We start from the raw sequence: 23,514 nt of genomic DNA, 5'->3' as shown, positions 1-23,514 counted from the left end.
TAAAAGCAATGATGGGGAGGAGACAGTTCAATTGGGCAAAATTACTGATAAGCAAACATGGGGCTCTGAGTCTGTATCCCCAGAATCCATGTGGAAAAAAAAGCTAGGCGTGGTAGACGTACCTGTAACTTCAGTGCTGGAGGCAAGCAGAGACAGGTGGGGTCTTAAGCTCGTCGGCTGCCAGTCTAGCTAAGCTCAGTGGAGAGTTACTGAATGAAAACAGCTATATCAGCCTTTACTTTACATGCGTGTGCCTCCAAGTTCTGTGTGTGCGCACAGCCTACATTTACCACAAACAAACACATACAAGACTACTAAATATTAAAAGCCAGGCATAGTACAATTTAACATAACATTAGTACCCCATACATTATATAAATAGAGAAAACCCTGAATTTCTATATTATTTCATTATAGGTCCAGGAAAAGCTATGATGTAATTTATCAAATTATAGTTTCAGAATTCATTGCCTGAACCAAACTAATTTTCAAGAACTTGTTGAATAAATTTTTAGATTATATATAGTCTAAATTCCCCAATTTTTTTTTTTTTTTTTTTTTTCTTTTTTTCGGAGCTGGGGACTGAACCCTGGGCCTTGTGCTTGCTAGACAAGCGCTCTACCACTGAGCTAAATCCCCAACCTCAATTCCCCAATTTTAAATGAAAAAGTTACATATTTTCTGTGGGCAAATCTACGAACACACAATTGTCTACCAGTGGTTACTCTGTGATGTAAAGCATTAAAAACTTAACAGAGCATGAATTCATTAGTTGTAAAAAACTCAGATACAGTCTAGTATCAAATATGAATTATGCTTTCAATACTATAGAGTGTCTATTACAATAAAATCTTACATTAAAGATACTGTATAAGGGGTTAAGGGTGTAGCTCAGTAGGTAAAGTGCTTGCCTAATATGTATGAAGTCCAGGGTCTAATCTCCAGCACCGTATAAACTGAGTGTGTTGGTGCATGCCTGTAATTTTAGCACTTAGGAAGTGGAGCCAAGACAGTCAGAAATTCAAGGTCATCTTCAGCCATATAGTAGGGTCAAAACCAGCCAGGCCTGCATAAGACCTTGCCTCAAAAATAATGTATGTATGTATGTATGTATGTGTGTGTGTGTGTATGTATGTATGTATGTAAGTAAGTAAGTGAGTAAAAAGAGGCTACCTCTTCAACTAGGCCAAGGCTAACTGAACTTCCAGTTATAATGGTGGAATCAAACTCTGGGATCTATGGTGAGTTATACTCTCTGTCTAGAAAAATAGGATTGGGGTTGGGGATTTAGCTCGGTGGTAGAGCGTTGCCTAGCAAGCTCAAGGCCCTGGGTTCGGCCCTCAGCTCTGAAAAAAAAGAAAAAAGAAAAAGAAAAAAAAATAGGATTGATTTTCTATTTTCAGATATCTTGAGCAAGAGACTGTATCATGTTTAAACGAATAGCTTAGATGTGACTATCACTCAAGACTGTGGACCAACTTGCACAGTATTTTCACTGATACAATGATTTGCAAATCATTCTTCTGAAATTAGATTTTGAGATGGACAAAACATTTTACCCAAAAGAACCTTTCTAAGAATATTACATGTAATGTTACTGTAAAACACAGAGAAACAAATCTTGTGTACATCATGTAGAAGAAAAATGTGGTTTTCATAGATTCCAGAATACAAGTTATTTCCTAAGTATCAGAAACTGGCCAACAAAAACTGGGACAGTTAAATCTAAGGGACCCACACAAAATTGGGGCAGATTAGAGGTAGTTATAAAAGGAAAAAAATAACAAGAAAATATACATGGGTTATTTACTTGCCACATTATGTATTAAAATAGAATACACCTTATAATAGAGATAGGAATACCAAGAAACAATAAGGAAAAACAAATTTATGAAGATTATATAAATTTAGTAAAGAATTATTCCTCATTAATTTGGCTATTCAGTAAATTGGTGTTGATTATTGTTGACAGTCTTAACCACAGAGGACAGAAGACTAGTTAGGTTCCTTTATTTTACATTATTGTTCTTACTGGCTCTCTAGACATTAGGGACATATTTTTTATGTAGCTTGTAATGTTATAGATGTTACTGGTACTTATAGAAAACTTTACCACTAACATAAAATTTCTATGCATAGTTTGAGCACCATGTGAATGGGTGTTGAGAATCCAATGTGGGTCCTCTGTAAGAGCAGCTAGTGCTCTTAACTACTGAGCCATCTCTCTAATCCCTGATAACTGCCATCTTATAAAAAGATAAACAAAATGGCTGTCTTAGAATTAGCCTCCAAATTTCATCCGAAATCCCATTCTGCTCCTCTTCTAGCTTTCTTCATTTCTGTAATGAAAGATAAGATATAGAAGTTTAGAATAAAATGCCTGTACTTTTCGCTGAAATTATTGTTTTTATATAAAAACGACTTTAAATCATAAATATTTTAGAGTTGAAAACAAAATGTAGATTCTTTCCACCACCCTGAGACTGCGGTGAGTTAGCTATTGTTTTAAAAAGATTTTTTAAGTATTATATTTTTTGTATATGAGTGTTTTGCCTGCACGGTAAATCTGTGTACCACTTGTATGCAATACCGTGTATGAGTTTCTATGGAGGCCAGAAGAGGGCATCAAATCCCCTGTGCCTGGAGTTAGAGACCATTGTGAAGTACTCTACGGCTGTGGGTGCTGGGAATGTGACCCAGGCCCTCGGTAAGAACAGCAAGTGCTTAACTGCGGAGTCACCTCTCCAGCCCCTCATTGGCTATCTTAAAATCTAGGGAAATGAAATTGTGCTTAATTACCCTTTTTATTTAAATTGCCATTAGTTCTGTACTATTTCAACAAATTCTCCCAGAAGTAAGACAGAATTTAAGGTGAAAACTTTGATTTTGAAGAGTAGGATGTTTAAGGAAGCAGTAAATCAGAAAGGGAGGAAAGTCCTGCTTCTTCAAGTTTTGTACAGTTATGCAGATGGTCTTGAAATTTATAGTCTTAGTTATGATTATTACTTAAATTTATTGCCAGTATCAAGAGGAACATCAAAACTCCCCTAACTTTCCAGGAAATGTTTGGTATTTTAAAAATAAACAGAACAAAAACTTAAATGATAGAATTATTTGATGTTGCTTTCAGTGAGAACTAGAAAGCTCTAAACTTTGACAGTTCATTTGTATAAGTGCATGTATATGCACTTACAGGACTAGAACTGCTCCATGTGTCGCAGTGTTTCTCTTCCCCATTCCCATTTTACAAAGCTGTAGAAGAGCATCACTGTATGATGTCACTTCTGCCGTAGAAGAATTGGCGTAGATTCAGTGTGTTATTTACTTTTCTGTTGCTATGATAAAACGCTGTGCCCCGGGATGAGTCTGTCACCATCACAGTAGGGAGCAGGGCAGCAGGTATGGTGGGAGGAACTGTTGAGAGCTGGCATCTCACATGCAAGCAGAGTCGAAGGGGAATGACACATGGCTTCTGAAACCTTAAAGCGCACCTCCAGTGACGTGCTTCCTCCAGCAAGACCACAGACGTACCTAATGCACCCAAACAGTACTACAGATGGTGCTAAGCACTCAAGTGCTGAGTGGGGTGGCGGAGCGTGGACCGTTCACATCACCACACATAGTCTGTTGGTTTGACCCAGATTTCCCTTTTTATGTGTACTAGCCAACTTATGTGGGCTGGACTACCTAGAGTTTTGTATTGGGCATAGGTTCTCGTATGCCTAACATCACAGTCAGGGATGGCACAATCTTTATGCTGCCAGTTCCAGCCAGCTGTTGATGCCCCACACTACCAGGTAACTGAGGAAGCTGAGGCAGGATCGAAAGGTCTGCCCCAGAGAGAGCAAGTTAGTAAGACCCTGTCTCAAACTTAAAACAAAACCAAACAAGCAAGCAAAAAGCCCAGTTTTTTTTTTAAAAGGCAATAATCCCTCATCTTGTCTGTGTGTTTCCTTCCCTCCCACTCTCTCCCTTGAACCCTGGCAGTCATTAATCACTTTCCAATTCTAAAATCTTGTCATTTCAAGTGTGACACACACGCAGGCATGTAGTTTGTAACTTTATAAAATTGACCTTTTTTTTTTTTCTTTTTTTTTCGGAGCTGGGGACCGAACCCAGGGCCTTGCGCTTGATAGGCAAGCGCTGTACCGCTGAGCTAAATCCCCAACCTCAAATGACCTTTTTTTTAACTCGACATAATCTCCCAAAGATTACCTCTTGTTACGTCTGTAAGTTTTTTGACTTGAGTATGAGTCTGTGGTGTGCATGACAGCCTAATCCTTTGCTGGTTGATGAACATGGGGGGGGGGGCTTTTCAGTTGGGGCTATTATGAACACATCTGCCAGGAAAGTTGATGTGAAGAAAATTTCTCTGGGACAAGTGTCTTAACAGTACCCAAATTTAAGTTCAAAAATTTTAAATATCAAAAATACTGAGAGAAAGGCATTAAGGCCAGTTGTAAATGTACTCACCGTCTTCATTCAACTCCACTCCCCAAGACTATTTCGTTTCCAGTAAAAGTCCACGAAGTTATTATATGACATGGTTATTGTTTTTGTTATTGTTTATTGGTTTGGGACAGGGGCTTCCCTTATAGCCCTGACTGTCTTGGAACTTACTCTTTAGACCAGACTGGCTTTGAACTCACAAAGATCTGCCAGTCTCTGCCTCTGAGTACTGGAATTAAAGACATGCACCCCACCCATACCTGACTAAAACTTAAAAAGTAAAGAATTTAGAACTTTTAAAAGGTATTTGTGGGCTGGAGAGATGGCTCAGTGATTAAGAGCCCTGACTGCTCTTCCAAAGGTCCTGAGTTCCAATTCCCAGCAACCACATGGTGGCTCGAAACCATCTTTAAAGAGATCCGATGCCCTCTTCTGGTGTATCTGAAGACAGCTAAAGTGTACTTATATATAATAAATGAATAAATCTTAAAAAAAAAAAGGTATTTATATACTTTCATTGATAAACTGTCGTTTTTTTCTTATTTTCATGTTGGTTGCATTGTTGTGGTTTATGATTTTTTTACTAATGCATATATGAAAAGTGTTTTCTGAGCATTTTAATTGAATTCTTTTTAAATTTCTACTGAGTTGCTTTTGTTTTATGTCACATTTTAAATCATTTTCCTTTTCTTCCTAGATATGCTGTGATAGCCTTTGGATGTGCCAGCTGTCCAAAATTAACTTGTGGGCGAGAAGGCTGTGGAACAGAGTTTTGCTACCACTGTAAACAGATCTGGCATCCAAACCAGACCTGTGATGCTGCTCGACAGGAAAGAGCCCAGAGTTTACGCTTAAGAACCATACGTTCTTCATCCATTAGTTACAGCCAGGAGTCTGGAGCAGCAGGTATTGTGTCTGTATTTATATACTGTGTGTGTGTGTGTGTGTGTGTGTAGATGGGCAAATGAGTGGAGAGTAGAGGCTAATGTGGATGTTGGTCCTTACCTTTCGCTTGTCTTAAACAGGTGTCTTGTTTTTTTCTGCTGTGTATGTTAGTAGAGCTGGCCTGTGAATTTCCAGGAATTCCCCTGGCTATGTCTAGTTGTATGTGGTTTCCGTGGATTCAAACTTTGACTTGTACGCATATGAAGAAAGTGCTTTCCTCACTGAGCCCTCTGCCTAGTCCTTATCTGATTTTCAAAAAAAAATTAAGTTATTTGACACATAGAGATTGCTTGGTGATTTTATTTAGGGGGGGCGAGGAGAAGGGTTTATTTAGCTTATACTTCCACATTGCTGTTCATCACCAATGGAAGTTAGGACAGGAACCTAGAGGAAGGAGCTGATGCAGAGGCCATGGAGGAATGCTGCTTACTGGCTTGTCATAAGGATATGACTTTCTCAGCCTACTTTTCTTATAGAAGTTAGGACTACCAGCCCAAGGATTGCCCTACTCACAACGGGCTGGGCCTTATCACCTTGATCACTAGTTGAGAAAATGCCTTACAGCTGGATCTCATGGAGGCCTTTCCTCATCTGAGGCTTTTTTCTCTGTAATGATTCCAGCTGACATCAAATTGATGTACAAGATCAGCTAGTACAACAGACCCCTTGTCAACTTGACACACAAACATATCACTATTAAGCTACAACCTTTCCTTTCTTATTTAGCCCCAAGATTGTTCATTAAAAACATAAATAAAAGTCCCACAGTCTTTACAGATTCAGACACATTAAAATTTCAGTTCCTGACCAACCCATCCAAAAAACCTTTGATCTACAGTTTGTCCTGCCCACAGAGTGTTCTGGGACCAGAGTCCAGCATAATTCTCATCAGAGAGACCAGAGAGACATCATCTAGGAACTGATGGGAGCAGATGCAGGGTCCCACACCCAGACATTAGACAGATCCCAGGGAGTCCTGCAGAGGAGGGGGAGAAAGGATTGGAGGAACCAGAGGAGTCAACTGACTGGGACTCATGGGGGCTCACAGAGATCAGAGAGCCTTTAGGGGTCTGACCTAGGTCCTCTACATATATGTTATGGATAAATAGCTTGGTGTTCTTGTGGAATTCCTAACAGTGGAAGTTGGGGCTGTCTCTGACTCTTTTGACCACTGAGGGACACTTTTCCTCCTACTGGGTTGTCTCATCCAACCTTGATGTGATGGTATGTACCTGTGTTCAGCTTTCTGATATTGTGATACAGTATTGTTACACACAAAGTTCACACTCTAAAACTGTGCAATAGAGTTACCCCGACTCTCAAGAAGTCCAAACATAATTTCATGATGTTTACTAAGTTACAATTTTGTTTCCTGCTTCTTTTATTTTTTAAAGATTTATTTACTTATTTTATATAAGTACACTGTAGCTGTCTTCAGACACACCAGAAGGGGACATCAGATCTCATTACAGATGATTGTGAGCCACCATGTGGTTGCTGGGAATTGAACTCAAAACCTTTGGAAGAGCAGTCAGTGCCATCTCTCCAGCCCATGCTGTTACTTTAAACAATAAGCTAATATTCTGTTTTCCTTTCTACAAGTTTTATGCTCAGTTTTTAACTGATTTATCAAAGAGTTCAAATTTTCTCAGTGTTTCTTGTAAGGCTAAAGCTGTTTATAACTTAAGAATTAGTAAGACTCACATTAGTATTTTAAAAATTCAAGCTATTTTGAGCAAACCAATGGCTCTAAGCAGCTAAAGATAAATGATTAATGTCTAGAATATAAAAAGCATTTATAAATTATTATTTAAATGACTCCAGGAATATAACTTGCATTACAAATTTTAAGCACAGGATGAGAAACAAGCTGGCTGTTATACCTAAGACAACATATATTTCAAAAAGAAATACTATTCCTATCTGCTTAAGAAGCAGAAAACATGAGCTGGAGAGATGGCTCAGCGGTTAGGAGCACTGACTGCTCTTCCAGAGGTCCTGAGTTCAATTCCCAGCAACCACATGGTAGCTCACAACCATCTGTAATGGGACCTGGCGCCCTCTTCTAGTGTCTGTATCTGAAGACAGCTACAGTGTGCTCATGTACATAAAATAAATAATTCTTAAAAAAAATAATAGTGTGGAACAAATACTTAAACTCAGAGGTTGGCGTTATAAATACATTTTCGGAACTGCACATACGATAGAGGATATAGCTGGGGGATGGAAACCATTGGTCAGTGCAGGTTGGGACTTAGAGAACAGCTAGAATTCAGAATAGTGGTAAAGCTCTTATCCTTTGTTGATGCTTAAGGTTATCTACCACTGGACTTTTTACTTGGCACTGTTGAGCATTTTGTAACAATGTAATAGTATACTTTCACTCATGACACTTGAATCATGAACAGAAAAGACAGACCACTCACTAGTGGTCATGAGGATAAGAATGGTTGCACTATCCAGGACTAAGCCACCACCTAAAGACTGACCCTGGACTCTCACCTCATAGGTAGCAATGAATATCCTAGTAAGATCACCAGTGGAAGGGGAAGCCCTTGGTCCTGCTAAGACTGAACCCCCAGTGAACGTGATTGTTGGGGGGGGGCGGCAATGGGGGGAGGATGGGGAGGGGAACACCCATAAGGAAGGGGAGGGGGGAGGGGGATGTTTGCCCGGAAACCGGGAAAGGGAATAACACTTGAAATGTATATAAGAAATACTCAAGTTAATAAAAAAAAAAAAAAAAAAAAAGAATGGTTGCACTATTGGGAAGCTGTTCTCTATGATTTATAGTGTTCTTAGTTATTATTGCAAGAGAAAGGGGAGTTCTTGGGGTTCATGTTCAGTGCCTTAGATGAATATGAAGTGGCCACTTCCCAATAGTGCCTCTTCACTGAAAGAGGAGCAGACAGTTCTGAACTCCCTGTTGTCTTTATTCTTTGTTCTCATTGCTTTGCTACAATGTTTAAAAATGTTTACAACCTGAAAATTTAATACAAAGTATATTTTTTCCATACTAAAAACAAAAAGTCTAAAATTGCTACTTAATGAATTCTAGTTGCAAAGATTTGTTTGAGTAGTGTTAAGACTGCTAATGTACTGGACATCATTTCTGTGTGCTTTCTATTTAGTGTCTCTTTGTCCCTTACAGCTGATGATATAAAGCCGTGTCCACGATGTGCTGCTTATATAATAAAGATGAACGATGGGAGCTGTAATCACATGACGTGTGCTGTCTGTGGCTGTGAGTTTTGTTGGTTGTGTATGAAAGAAATCTCTGATTTACATTATCTAAGGTAAGCTTGTGGAAAGAAAGATTTATGTATAAACAGACTTTATACTGTATATTAGAGCTTTTGTTTTGAAAACAATGTTAGCCTAAGTAATTTTATTCCTCAGATTTTTAAGATACATAAAAAGATGGATTTTATTCTTATTTATATAAGCTTAAAAGTTAACAAATTATACTTAAGTAACTTAGAATTAATAAAAATAGGAAATAAAGGTTCCTTTGTTTTTTCATTGTTATCATTGCGCTTTAGTGATATTTGCGCAATTAATCCAGCTGTTAATTTTCTTATAAATAAAATGTCTCATTTAGTCCCCAAGATTGATAGGTTAATTAATATTAGTTAATTAAATTGGTTTTTGAGGCAGGGCTTCTCTGTGTAACTGTCCTAGAACTCGATCTGTAGACCAGGCAGGCCCCAAGTGCCAGGATTAAAGGCATGGACCACCACTGCCTGTCCCAAGGTGAATTGATGAGGTAAATCTGTAACTGTGCCTAAGGTGGTAAAATGAGTGTATTGTATTTACATCATCAGTATTCTTCAGAACTGAGGTTTGCAAGGTCATGGAGAAGTAAGGATATACTCTAAGTCATAGTTAGCATTATCCTATCCTGTAACTTAAAGTGGAGTTTTTGGCTTACCCAAAGTAAGAAAAGGAGGGGGTGAGTTCTTTCTGAGAGGCAGTTCTTTCTGCAGTTGTTGCTGTGATGAGTTGTAGTCATTTGTCCCGCTGGTTCCTAACAGTTACTGTATAATTCCTCTCTCAGTCCCTCAGGTTGTACTTTCTGGGGGAAGAAACCCTGGAGCCGAAAGAAGAAAATCCTGTGGCAGCTGGGAACCCTGGTCGGTGCTCCCGTAGGGATCGCTCTCATAGCTGGCATTGCCATCCCCGCCATGATCATTGGCATTCCTGTGTACGTGGGCCGCAAGGTAAGCGCCTCTTCCTACCCCAGCACATTCTAAAACTGTTGGTGTCTTCTTAGTGACGAGGGCTCTTTGCTTTGTGTTTGAGCACAGAATTTGGTTTTAAATTGTTTATTATCAGTGGTTTGGGCTGGGGATATAATTCTGTTGGTAGAATTTTTCATGGACACATATAAACCAGGTGTGGTGGCCCATATTGTAATTCCAACACTCAGGAAGTGGAAACAGAAGGATCAGAAGTTCAAAGTCATCTTCAGAATATAGGAAGCTTGAAGCCAACCCACATGTCTCAAAAATAAATAAGTAAATCAACAAAAGACCCTATTTTATACAGTAAACTCAAGTGTTTTGTATGTTAAAAACAACCATTTAAAATTGTTACAGTCTGTGCTTTATAGATTCAGTGTCTGGTATGAAGTTTTGAGGGATAATTGACATTGTCCTCTCCAGAATATCCTTGTAAAGTTATTTCTGTGAGATCTTTAAGATAGAAATTAATAGCTAGGGAATGCATGTCCTCAAGCAAAGAATAATTAACCAGTTCTTTAATTCATTATTCTTAAATTCAAAGCTTTTCCCACCTCTATTAGGTGACTGCTGTTAATAACTACAGTTTACAAGTTATAACAGTCTTTGCTGGAAATCGAAATGCCAGCCTTTGCAAACCCCTACCACTCTCCTATAAAGGTTGATTTAATTTGTCATTAGCTAAGAAACTGTTTGAAGAGCTAATGAAATAATTTATGAAGTAACAAGAAGTCTGTTGCCATCTCAGTTAAATTAATTGAATGTCAAGGAATTATGTGATCCTGACCTAATCAGAACAAAGAAAGTAGTTTTCATAGGGAAATTAACAATTGAAAAGCCGGGGTTGGGGATTTGGCTCAGTGGTAGAGCCCTTGCCTAGGAAGCGCAAGGTCCTGGGTTCAATCCCCAGCCCCGGAAAAAAAAAAACAATTGAAAAGCCCAAACTATGGTTGAGGGGTTGGGGGTGGTGGCAGGGCAGGGATGTCCCTGCGTAGTCACTACGTAGTCCTGGCTAGCTTAGAACTTGGAAATCAGCCTCCATCTGCCTCCCAAAGGAAAGGTGTGTTTCACCACACTCAGCCTGATTAATCCTAATATAGCACCCTAGGTATTTTAGCCTCTAATCTATGTGTTGAAATAATGAGGTTTACATTTACTTTTTATGGTAATGTATGTGAGCCCCTGAGTAGAGATTAGAGGACAACTTGCTAGAGTTGGTTTTCTGTTTCAACTCTGTTGTTCAGGGGTCACACTCAGGTCATTAGGCTTGACAGCAAGTACTGTACCCTCTGAACCATCTCCTGCCCAACAGTGTGGTTTAGAAATGTTATATATATAGTTGACCTTTAATCACATAGAAAGGGGTGGAGCAGGGATTTGAGTCCAGGTAAATTAATTCTGTATTATGAAGTCTGTCATAAATTTTAGTCTAGCCATTGGGCACCCAGTCCTGGAGAAAGTACTGACTCAAGAGGGAGCCCATGCTGTTGGCAGATGGCTGCTGTCTTAGCATGGGTTTCTGTTGCTGCAGTAAAACACCATGACCAAAAAAAGAAAGAAAGAAAGAAAGAAAGAAAGAAAGAAAAAGCAAGGAAGGAAGGGTTTATTGGGCTTATACTTTCACATTGTATTCTATCACTGAAAGAAGCAAGAACAGGAACCTGGAGGCAGGAGCTGATGCAGAGTCCATGGAGTGTGCTGCTTACTGGCTTGCTCCCCATGGCCTGCTCAGCCTGCTTTCTTGTAGAACCTAGGACCACCAGCCCAGATACAACACCACCCACCATCACTGAGCCCCATCAATCACTTATTAAGGAAATGCCTTAGAGCTGGATCTTATGGAGGCATCTTCTCAGTTGAGGTTTCCTCCTTTCAGATGACTCTTGTTTGCATGTCAAGTTGACATGACAAGCCACCACAGCCACTGTTGTTAGAAACACTTAGGTTGAATCAGACTTTCCCATTGTGCCTTTAATTCTGTTTCTATGCTGTGCTACTAAAGTTAGGATAAGAGTGGTCTTCTGTAAGACAGCTACATTTACTTTATTGATATGAGGGTTTTGCCTGTGTATCATGTGTGTGTGTGGTGCTTCTGAGATCCTCTAGAATGAGAGTTACAGACAGTTAGGAACTGCCATGGGGTGCTGGCAGTCAAACTTGGTTCTCTACAGGAGCGGTATATACTGTTAACTGCTGGGCCATCTCTTCTAGCCCTGAAATACAATCAAAAAAGAGAGGAAAACCAACATTATTTTTAATTAGTTTTCATAGGACGGTATATAGCTGATTGGTAGGGTATTTTGTCTAATTTTTAGGAGATTTTCTGTTAGATCCAGATAAAAAAAAAAAAAAAAAAAAAAAAAAGGAAGAAAAAAAAAGAAAAAGAAAAAATGTTTTGGTGACTGGTGAGGAGCATAAATATTTATATTTCTAAGTTAAGTGTTTATTTCAGAAGGCTTTCAAGTAACTGTCAGTGAGTTAGGGCCACAGCATGGTGGTAGAGCATACAGCATGTACAAGGGTTTGGGTTTGATTCAAAGCATTACAAAGAACAAAAGATAAATTGTCTCCAGTGTAAGAACTGTTGCTGTGAGAAAACATCATAACCAAGAGCAGCAGCTTGGAGATGTAAGGGTTTATTTAGTTTGGCTTCCCCATCACGTTTGATCATGGAAGGAAGTTGGGGTGGAACCTGGAGGCAGGAATTGGAGTGCATTCCTTGGAGGAACTCTGCTTACTGGCTTGTGTTCTTATACAGCCCAGGACCACTCGCCCAGTGGTGGAGCCACCTACAGTAGGCTGGGCCATCAATCATTAATCAAGAAAATGCCCCACAGGCATGCCCATGGGTAAATCTAGTGTGAGCATCTTCCTTCCTTCCTTCCTTCCTTCCTTCCTTCCTTCCTTCCTTCCTTCCTTCCTTCCTTCCTTTTTTTAAATTTATTTTTTATTTTTTAGACAGGGTTTCTCTGAAGCCCTAGCTATCCTGGAACTTGCTTTATAGACCAGGCTGGCCTTGAACTCAGATCAACTATCTCTTGCCTCTGGAGTGCTGGGATTAAAGGTGTGTACCACCACTGCCCAGTTTACTGTGGGCATTTTCTCTGTTAAGGTTACCTCTTCCCAAATGATTCTAGCTTATGTCAAGTTGACAAAACACTAAGCAGCACAGGATTCTATTTTAATAACATTTCATGTAGTTTACCAAAAAGATTTTTATTGAAAGCAAAACTACTTAGGTACTTAGAAGTGGAAGGGAAAGAGATAGACTGCACATGCTGACAAAAGATTTTTAGAGTGACAGTCAGCCTGTAACTCCAGTACTCAGGAGGCTAACCCTAGTCTGTAGTGCAAACCCTGCGCGCACACACACACACACACACACACACACACACACACACACACACACACACGAAGTGTCTGCTGTTGTTCATACATGCACCATGCACCTAAAGGGCAAGTTGATGTATTAGTTTTCCTTTAAATGATGTTCTGTGATATTTGGGATTGTATCAGCTCAGGGAAACCTAGTAAGCCAAGAAAGTGCCAGAAAACAGCTTTTAGTTACAACAAAAAGTAGATGTGCCGAGAATAACGAACAGGCTAGGCCTGCCTATCACCCCATCTTTAGGAGGTAGAAGCAGGAAGAGCAGGAGCTCAGGGTCATCATGATGAGTTGAGGAGAGCTTGAGCTGCCTGAGGCCAGCTGTTAACAAACTAGAGGTGTGGGGTCTGCCGGGAGATGGCTCAGTGATTAAGAGATGGCTGCTCTTCCGGAAGAGTTCTCAGTACCAGTGGGCAGCCAACAACTACCTTTAACTCTAGTTCTAAAGTATCCGATGACCTCTTCTGGCTTCTTTGGCCACAGGGTTCATGTATGGGACACAGATATACATACAGGTAAAACACCCATGTACATATAATAAAGTTCTAAAAAAAGGAAAGGAACTAGTAGAAGGAAAACAGAAAGCAAACAGAAAGTTAAGTTGAACCAAAGCAATGGGGCAGTGTGTCCACACTGGTGCCTAAGGCTCCAAAAGCGATAGGCTGTGCTGTACAGCTATAGTCTGAGCACTTGGGAGGCTGAGGCAGGGGGATTACCTCAAGTCTGAGGCCAGCCTGGACTATACATATAGCAAGGTTCTGTTTAAAAAGAAAAGAAGGAAAGGGGGAGGGGGAGCAACAGTTGACAGAGGGTTCCTTCCCTTCCTGTCACCTCCCAGATCTACCCTGCATCTGTGTAGCTTGGCTTTGCTCTGCTGCAGGACCGTGTCCTGGAATGGGCTGGAAAGGAGCTGTAGAACCAAACAGTAGGAAGGACCTAGCACTTTACTTTAGAGGACCTGTGTGCCTTGGAGGCTGTTCACAAGATGTCTTGAAACAGATGGGAAAATGCCCTTCATTAGTTTGGCTCTTACAGGCCCAAGAACAAAGCTACTAAAGTATTTCCCAGTTTCATTTAATAACTCACAAGCCATTTTTATGACAATAATTCTGTTTACTAATGTGAATTGTACAATGATGCTAAGTAGATTTAACTCCTAGGTAACCAATACTTTGTCTCTATTTATTTGAACTGTAAATAACTAGATAGGATTTTGATAATTGTGTTAATATTTTTATCATAAAAAGGTGTCTGGAAAAAATCTGTTGTTTCAGACAGCACCTTTTTAGACTCAACTTTTTCTTAGTAAAAACGATTACAGAAACCTCTCCTGGGGCTGATTCAGGGAGTCTTATTTAGAAAGAAACACATGAAACCTCTAGTATTGTTTTTGTGGGATGGAATCTCATGGCCTAGGCCAGCTTTGAGGCAGTAATGTACACAAGAATGACATTGAACGTCTGACTCAAACTGTACTGCCTTCTTCTGTAGCCAGGTCCTTAATAAGGGGCAATTTGTGATACTGTGGTTTACCTTGAAGTACGGCATTTGACTGGAATTGTGTAAGAAATTAATTTAGCTTTCTTGTACTAGTAGGACTGTTTCATCTGAACTAAATATATAATTTTTTTTCTCTCTAAACTTCCATTCCCATTAAATTTAAGATTCATAATCGCTATGAAGGCAAAGATGTTTCAAAACACAAGCGGAATTTGGCCATAGCGGGTGGTGTGACATTGTCTGTGATCGTGTCTCCAGTGGTAGCCGCAGTGACCGTAGGTAAGAATGTGGTTTAAAGCATTGCCTCGTATCTTAGAAATTTGATAGAAAGGGGATTATTAATAATTTTTTGCTAAAAAGATTACTTTTAAAATGAAGAGGCAGTTTTAAGTAGAACCTACAGAAGGTTTCTCAATTAGCGTCATTAAAAGTACTGTAGACTGACTCAAGAACTTAGTTTTAGGGCTGAGGCTGTAGCTCAGGGTTACGGCGCTTCCCTCACACATACACATAAGGCCCTAGGTTCAGTCCCCAAGAACCTGTTAGGATAGCTGGTGGGTAGCCCTTCTCCTCCGGTTGAGTTCAGAAGCTTGCACTTAAAAAGTTCACAGACTCTGTCTGTCCCTCATGTGCTACCCAAAGGCTACCTGGGAAACTTGCATTTGCTGTGTTCTAGCCAGATCTTTAGGACTCTGTACACCTCCTGAAAATAGACATCATATTTCTGTGATTTATTTTTGTTTCTAATGACTTGATTTTACTCCCTTTTAGGCATTGGTGTTCCTATCATGTTAGCTTATGTCTATGGTGTTGTCCCAATTTCCCTCTGCCGAAGTGGGGGCTGTGGAGTTTCTGCAGGCAATGGGAAGGGAGTCAGGATTGAATTTGATGATGAAAACGACATAAACGTTGGTGGGACTAACACAGCCATAGGTGAGTCCTTTTGCCAGATAGGGACACGTGTGTTCATTGTGCCATCTTCTTTTCTAGGCTCATTGTGTTCAATGCAGGCTCACACTCTCCTGCTCCTCCTCCTCTCTCCTTCTCTTTCCTCTCTCACTCTGAGACAGGGTCTTACTCTGCAGCCTTGGCTGGCCTGGAACTTGCTGTATCCAACAGGCTGGCTCTGCTGCTTCCAGGAGACAGGATTAAAGGCACATACTTCACAGCCCATAGTGTTCATCCAGAAGCACAGCTATGAGAGAAGCTACCCAAAGCAGGCAAATGTGAGAGGACAGGGTGGTTCTGGGTTCTTAACTTTTACTGAGAATGCCCTATGGGAGGGAGAACCTTTTCATACAGTGCTGTGCTCAGTACCTTGTGAAGTTCTGTGAAACGGATGTGAGAAGTGAAGTAAAATCAGACATTGTCTTTATTATGAAAGAAATACAAATTAGGACTCTCTTGGGTGGAAAGCACAAAGAATGAAAGGCTTTATGCACTGCCAGGAGAAGTGTCAGTTGCTTTAAACAGTGCTTTTTCTGTACCCAGCAATTTTTGTCACATGTGTTTGTCTTAGGCAGATGTCTTCAGAATGAAGCCTTTTTGTACTTTCTGTGCATCTCTATAAGTATTTCAGCCAGCTCCTCAGAACCCTCTCTTTTGTATACTTGAAGTCTCTTGTCTACATGGAGAGCAGGGTGTCGGAAGACCTTGTTAAGGCCCTGCCCTGACTATCTGCACACACCCCTTCCCATCGTGTCTTACCCCACCTCTTCTCGAAGATGGCAATTACACCCCTGTCTCTAGGCTTTTAAGTTATGGTTTCCTCTGCCTGGAATGCTCTTCTCTCAGATAATTTTATGACACATTTGTCCCTGCTTTTGAATGTCTTAAGAATGTGGCTTCATGGTCATTTCCTGAAAGCTCTGTGCAGGGCTTACACATGTGAATGGCCATCTTTCCTCATTCTCTTACCGACACTGGTACTGATAGCTTTGTTGTATTATCACTGGATGTGTACTAGGAACCCAAATATTGGCATAAGTAAGTAAATTCCTCAACACAAAGCATGAAATAGTGCTGTAAAGTTACAACCTAATACTAACATGTCTTATAATAGTTTATAGACAATTAGAACCGTGAACTATATCTAGAAATCAACTTTTGTCTTACTGATCTAAAAAATAGGATCTCCCACTGGAACCTCATGCTGGCCAGGGAGGCCTATTAACCAGTTCATTTAAAATTCCTATAACTTCTGGCTTAGCGAACAAAAAAAAATACGAAAATGACATCGTCCGCTTAAGGCCAGTCTCAAATTTAGCTGTATACCCTGAAGTAGTTCTTTTTATGCCTAACCGTGGGTGTGATTTGTCCATTGTAGTTTGATGTCTTTCTGAAATCATGTAGGAGTTGAAGACAGGAAAATGAGTAATCACTCTTATTTCATTTCTGGAATTATCTTATGTTAGATACAACATCAGTAGCAGAAGCAAGGCACAACCCTAGCATAGGAGAAGGAAGTGTGGGCGGTCTGACTGGCAGCTTGAGTGCAAGTGGAAGCCACATGGATCGAATAGGCACCATGAGAGACAACCTGAGTGAAACAGCCAGCACCATGGCATTAGCTGGGGCTAGTATCACCGGCAGCCTGTCAGGAAGCGCCATGGTAAACTGTTTCAACAGGTAAGTGCAAGCCGTTTGCTTTGTCAAAGACCAGATGTTAATTCCATGGACAGTGTAAACACAGAGCACAATACTTATCCTAAGGTTAAAAACAAAATTTAGGGAAGGTGATTGGAGTCTTTTTTTTTTACTGCATTTGATACTGGTGGGATAACAACTAAGTCCTGAGAAACAGCGTTGCAGCTGGTGAAGCTCACCTGACTGCTGGAGCTGTGTGAGTGAAGGAAAGGCCGTACTTTGCCCAGTCCTTGCTTCTGTGGGACAGCGGACGGACAGACTGTCTGAGGGAGGGAGGGAAAGTGGGAAACTTGGCCTGAGGCCTGGGGAACCGGTGGAGTCATCCTAAAATGACAATGGCCATCTTTCACTAAGTCTCAGTTATACCCATGGAGATAGGAGGAAAATTAATGTGTCTTACCTTGTTTTGTTTGTTTTTCTGATTCACCATTTCTGTTTTAGCTTTTCTATGTGAAGGAAGGTAGATGAATTAAAAGATAGATCAGTTTTATTTATTTTAGGAAGTTTATAGTTTGGTCAGAAATTAATTGTTGTGGTATATATTGTAACCTCTTATTACATAATCAGATAAGAGCTGAAGCTGTTAGAACCCTTTTTATTTTTTTTATTTATTTTTTTTCATTATTTGACATGAAGTCTTACTGTGTTGCCCTGGCTAGCCTGGAACTCAACATATAGACCAGCCTGCCTTTGTCTCCTAAGGGGATGGGATTAAAAGTGTTTGCCACCACATGCAGTTAGTAGAGGATTTAAAAATATATATATATTTGTTGATTTATTATGTTTATTGGTCAATGTATTCTGACTTTGTATTGTGTATGGAAGCATGGCAAAGGGCTGTATCTTTGTGAAAGTATGGAGATCTTTAAGATGTTTCTCCTTGTGGCCATGTTTGACTCTCTTGGATAGGTGTTCGGTATACGACATTATTATCTGTATCGTCAAACAAATGGGAACTGAAGAACTGCAGTGTCTAAAATGTCATATTGAAGCTTTTAGTGACTTATTTAAAGATCCGTATTATGATTGCTGAGCTATAAGTGATGGAGGGTTTATATGGCGCCTTCTCTCTAAGGTTGGAAGTACAAGCCGACGTACAGAAGGAGCGGTGCAGCCTCAGTGGAGAATCGGGCACAGTGAGCTTGGGGACAGTCAGTGATAATGCCAGCACCAAAGCGATGGCAGGGTCCATTCTGAATTCTTACATCCCTCTGGACAGGTAAGAAAGAGAGAGCGCTTCTTCCTATAAGATCAGAAGGTTTTTAAAAATTTAAATGAAAAGGAATTATACCTATCAGTGGGCACATTCTCTGAGGAAACAGTGAGATGCTCAGAGGAGGAACACCATCAAGGTAAAAAGTAAATGTGTGCTTGTGAGAGTGGGGCCAGCCTGTGGTGAGCAGAGGGCTCAGGTTGGTGAATGATGAAAAACGTTCTTAGGTACAAGATGCTGATGGCTGTGCCCACAACAGAAAAGCAGGAAATGTACCTACTGCTGTTTTTAAACTTGAAGCATTAACCCTACCAGACTGAGCCTCTAAGTGTAATTAATCTACAACCTGGCCCCCTGAGCAACGTTTTGGGGGAAAAAAAAGTGTAGAGACTTTCTGTTCCTAACATGTATAACAGTGGTTAGATTTAGATTAAACTTGGAGGGATTGTAGAAACTAGGCCCACCTTGCTTCTATCGCCAGTGCTCGGCTTTTGTGTGCCAGGCTACCCTACAGGTAGAGCCTTCCTTGATGCTTAGCTACTTTCTGTAGCGTACACACCAGAGCCTAGGCCTTGACTCTCTTGTGTGGGCTGTCCTTGTATGACACTCCAGGGTTCTGCCTGTTGTATGTGAGGTGCTTCTCCATGCACACAGGACACAGCACACACATGGTCATTTGAAGTTCCAGATGGAATTTCAGGGAAATGGTGGCCTGGGGTCCCTGATAAACAAGGAGAGAAGATCTACGCTTGTGCTTTCTTCAGTGATGTGACCTGGAATGTTCACTGGCCTGTTATCATTCTCACTGAAGCTTAGATCCACGTTTGGTGCCACAGTGTTCCTAGTCCATCCTTCATTGATGACACCAGCATCTCCCCTGTCCCTTGGTTGAGGGGCACAGGCACGCCCCTTCTTTCAACCCTGTCTTTGGTTTTTAGAATCACCACGTTCACTTTGACTCAACGCTTCTTCATAGTCGTCACTTGGATCAGAAGAGAAAGGTGATCCTTGCTAAATTCTCCATCATCAGGCTCAGAAGTCTGTAAAATATCCGCCACTTGTTGAACTGAGTAGCAGTTCATTTACCCATTGAAGCGCTTAGTTTATTACTTGCTTGCTTCATGGTCAATTTTCCACCAAATCACTTCAAAATACAACCCAGTCAAACATTTACAATCAGCTGGCACCATGCTAGCGCAAGACTTGGTGCTGTTGGAGGTTATTTTTAGCTCTTGGTAATGAGGCATCTGCTATTCCTGGTAGTTGGTTTATAGCTATTTATGTTATTCCCACTGTAGTGGGAACTTGGCCTGGTTGGGTTAAGGGGCAGGAAAGAAGGCACAGCAGTACTAACTCCTTTTCTAGAAGACCTGGGTTCAGTTCTACGCTGAACCCCCATTAGATAATTCATATCTACCTGTAACTCCAGTTTCTGGGGATCTGATGCCCTCTTCTGGCCTCTGCTCTGTGTGTGTGTGTGTGTGTGTGTGTGTGTGTGTGTGTGTTCATGTGCAAACCCATACATATAATCATTCTTTCTAATGAATGGTGGTCCCAACACTCAGGAAGCAGAGGCAGACAGGTCTCTTAAGTTCTAGCTCAGCCAGGGTTGCATAGTCAGTTACACCCTGTCAAACACAGTAAGGACAGTCCTCTTCTATGTACTTTTATGTCAGTAGACTGTAACCTGCATTAAAATGTCCCAACAACTTCTGTATATAGGCTTCAGGTCGTTCATAGAAACAACTTCTGTATATAGGCTTCAGATCGTTCATAGAAACAACTTCTGTATATAGGCTTCAGATTGTTCATAGAAAAGCCTCTCTCCCTCTGTTCTCATCCGAACAGAAATAAAAGTGAAGCCAGAAGCAGTTTTATTTCTGTTACTTTCATTTCAGAGAAGGGAACAGTATGGAAGTGCAAGTGGATATTGAGTCAAAGCCATTCAAGTTCCGACACAACAGCGGAAGCAGTAGTGTGGATGACGGCGGCGCTGCCCGAGGCCATGCAAGCGGGTCATCCAGTGGCTTGCCTGAAGGTAAATCCAGTGCTACCAAGTGGTCCAAAGAAGCAACAGGAGGAAAAAAGTCAAAAAGTGGTAAACTGAGGAAAAAGGGTAACACGAAGATAAATGAGACCAGAGAGGACATGGATGCACAGTTGTTAGAGCAACAGAGCACTAACTCAAGTGAGTTTGAGGCGCCGTCCCTCAGTGACAGTATGCCGTCTGTAGCAGACTCCCACTCGAGTCATTTTTCTGAATTTAGCTGCTCAGACTTAGAGAGCATGAGAACGTCCTGTAGTCACGGTTCCAGCGATTGCCACGCCCGCTTCGCAGCTGTGAACACCCTTCCTGAGGTAGAAAATGACCGTCTGGAGAATTCACCACACCAGTGTAGCGGTTCTCTGCTTTCCAAAACTGCTTCCTGTTCAGAAGTGCCCCAGCCGAGCCATGCTGCAGATGAGCGAGCCACCAGCAGTGGTGGGGGGAAGGCAGCTGTGGATGTGTGCTTTGGCGATGCCCTGAGAGAGACAAATAACAACCACTCGCACCAGGCAGCAGACTTGAAAGTTGCTGTTCAGACTGAAATTTAGGCCCACGAATGCCGCAGAGGAATAACCACTGAACAACCTTGTGGGAGCTGGTTGAACCATGTGCGACTGTTAAGCTTAAGTTACCAGCAAAAGCCAGGTTTCATAATCATAATGCAAATACATTTTGTATGTCTAGCAAAGCATTGTGCTTCATGTGGATATTAATTACCAAATGAGGAAATGAAGGCTTTAAAGTGCATTAGTGCGCGAATAACAACATAAAAAAGGCATGTTTTGTGCTCTTGTCACAAAACACTGCTTGACACAAATACCTGTGTATTTAGATAGAAATTTGGCTTAATTTATAATCTTATGATACTAACACTGTTCTATGGCATTCTTAAGGAAGATTGAGGCTTAGGGATAAGTGGTTAGTGACATTTTATTGAAACCACTAAGGGATGGAACGTGGCAGATTACTCAGTGTATGATCTCTTTGTAACATTTCTCTTCATAACTGAGCTTACACTTCATTTCTTCATATGCAGTGTGGATACAAAGCTTGATGCAGCCCATTGGTAACCATGGATACTTAGACACTTGAGAAGAGTGTGGCTGTGTTTGCACAACTCTGAAGTAGAAATAAATACTTGGTACTGTTACATATCTCGTGTATTGTTGATGCCATTTTAGAAGAAGAAGGTAAAAGTAAGTAACTGACTGACAGTGGCAGAATAAAATCCCATTAGGACATAAGTATTACAGTCACCTGTCGCTAAGGGAAGTTAGTGCCCTTGATCCTTGGTGCCTTTAGGGGAGACTGGGTTTATAAGCCTCGTCATTTGAGGATTTGCTCTATCATTTCCCATAATGTCTTCTCTAGTCACCTTGGATTATATAGAAAAGTACAGGAAATAGGTAAACATGAATGTGATTATTAACTACACTGAAAAAGTATTCACCTACCAAAGACACACTCAGGCGTTAGTAAATTTAACGTTACATAACCTCAATTTTTAACATGTATATCTTTTTGAACCATGAAATCAAAACAATGCAGAGCTTGTACCAAGCTTATTCAAAAGGTCTACGTGTGGCTTTGTTTCCTTTTGCTTTTGTTTACGGAGGATGATCAGCTGACACAGCAGAAGTTGGCCACAATGCTGGCTACACTACTGACTTCCCCACAGCTCCCGGCAGGCTAACCTTACAGCAGTCAAGTACTCCACCTTTGGTGTTTCTTTTAAGTATTACCATTATGGTGCTACTGAGCATTTTCTTTTGGAAAACAAGGAAAATGTCCGGGCTGCAGTCTTGTACCGCCATTCTCGCTGCGTCCATTAGTCTGCTTAGATAACACTAGTGCCAGTTCTGTTAGCTGATACTGCTCATTATTGTGTGTACATTTGTTTGCATTCCAGTTTTGTTCAGTAATGAGTGTGTAAACAGCAGACATGAAATAAATGTAAATACTAATGGATTTGGTGTGTGCACAGGAATTTTTACAACAGTAGGTTACTCATTTGCTATGTTAGTTGGGTTCTTTAGAGGGACCGAATTGACAGAATGGGTCTATATGAATAGAAAAGGAGACCGGGCTGTGGCCCAGCAATGGCTGTCTACCAGTGAAACTCCAAGAATCCCATGCTGTTCAGTCCACAAGGCTAGCTGTCTCAGCCACTCCTCTGTATAGGAGAATCCTGAGAAGCCAGTGAAGGAATAGGCCTGACTTCTGTCAACTGCTGAAGTGTTCTCTATGCAGGCCACCCCCAAAAGGCACAGCCTGCAGTAAAGGTGGGCAGATCTTCCTACGTCAAGATCCAGGTTAAAGATGGGTCTTCACATTTCAGAGGATTTAATTCCAACAATCCCTCACAAGTGAATCCACCTGATTGGACTTTGATTCCAGATGTAATTTTTACTATAAAAAGCCATCACATTGCTGTGTAGAAAAACTCATCAATATCCAGCCAATTAGATGATTCTAATCTAGCCCAAAGAAAATATGTTTGCTGAATTTCTCAACCAGCAATATTAGAACTAACCTTTTCTCCACGTCAGATCTTCACCTTTATTCCCCTCCTCCCTGTGGATTCTATTTTATCTTTTTTCTTTTTAGTTCTAGCTGTCCTGGGACTTACTATGTTAAACCAGGTTGGACTTGAACTCACAGAGTCCTCTAGTCTCTGCTTCTTGAGTGGAATTGCAAGCATGCACCACCATTCCCAACTTGTATTTTATGCTTACGTGAACATTGTGTTTTGGAATTCTTTGAATTTAGAGAAAAGCTACTTGCATTCTTGATACATTTGACACACTAACAAATTTTTTAGCTTTTAAAAATTAATATTTGATGGGGAACACATAACATTCAAATATAGATCAGAAGACCTCTTTAAAGTCAGTTCTGTTTTCTACCTTTATTTGAGTCCTGAAGACAAACTCAGGTTACCGGGCTTGTGCCACAAAGTACCCTTACCACTGAGCCATCCCACCAGCCTCTCTGTTTTACTTACAGGGCTTTAGCTCTGGTTTTTTGTTTGTTTGGTTTTGTTGGGAGGGGGTTGTCCTTTGGTTGGTTGGTTGGTTGGTTGGTTAGT

At 40.8% G+C, this 23,514-nt stretch overlaps 1 protein-coding gene across 2 annotated transcripts in view; it reads left to right on the top strand.

Moving 5' to 3' along the window:
• Rnf19a (ring finger protein 19A, RBR E3 ubiquitin protein ligase) overlaps positions 1-22,394 on the top strand; it is a 39,201-nt gene extending 16,807 nt beyond the window's left edge. Inside the window, exons 3-10 of one of the 2 annotated variants that reach the window (XM_032914505.1) lie at positions 5,147-5,355; positions 8,546-8,690; positions 9,452-9,614; positions 14,685-14,799; positions 15,292-15,453; positions 16,935-17,148; positions 18,242-18,385; positions 20,278-22,394. In XM_032914505.1, the coding sequence (XP_032770396.1) occupies positions 5,147-5,355; positions 8,546-8,690; positions 9,452-9,614; positions 14,685-14,799; positions 15,292-15,453; positions 16,935-17,148; positions 18,242-18,385; positions 20,278-20,974 (1,849 nt within the window). In that variant the 3' untranslated portion in view covers positions 20,975-22,394. The remainder of the gene's footprint in view (positions 1-5,146; positions 5,356-8,545; positions 8,691-9,451; positions 9,615-14,684; positions 14,800-15,291; positions 15,454-16,934; positions 17,149-18,241; positions 18,386-20,277) is intronic. The other variant, XM_032914512.1, reaches the window with a different exon arrangement.
• The last annotated feature ends 1,120 nt before the right edge of the window (positions 22,395-23,514 follow it).

Source organism: Rattus rattus, chromosome 1, assembly GCF_011064425.1.
Source record: "Rattus rattus isolate New Zealand chromosome 1, Rrattus_CSIRO_v1, whole genome shotgun sequence".
Taxonomy (NCBI): Eukaryota; Metazoa; Chordata; class Mammalia; order Rodentia; family Muridae; genus Rattus; species Rattus rattus.
The sequence above is the reverse complement of the archived record's forward strand: the minus strand, read 5'-3'. Positions and strand labels throughout refer to the sequence as shown.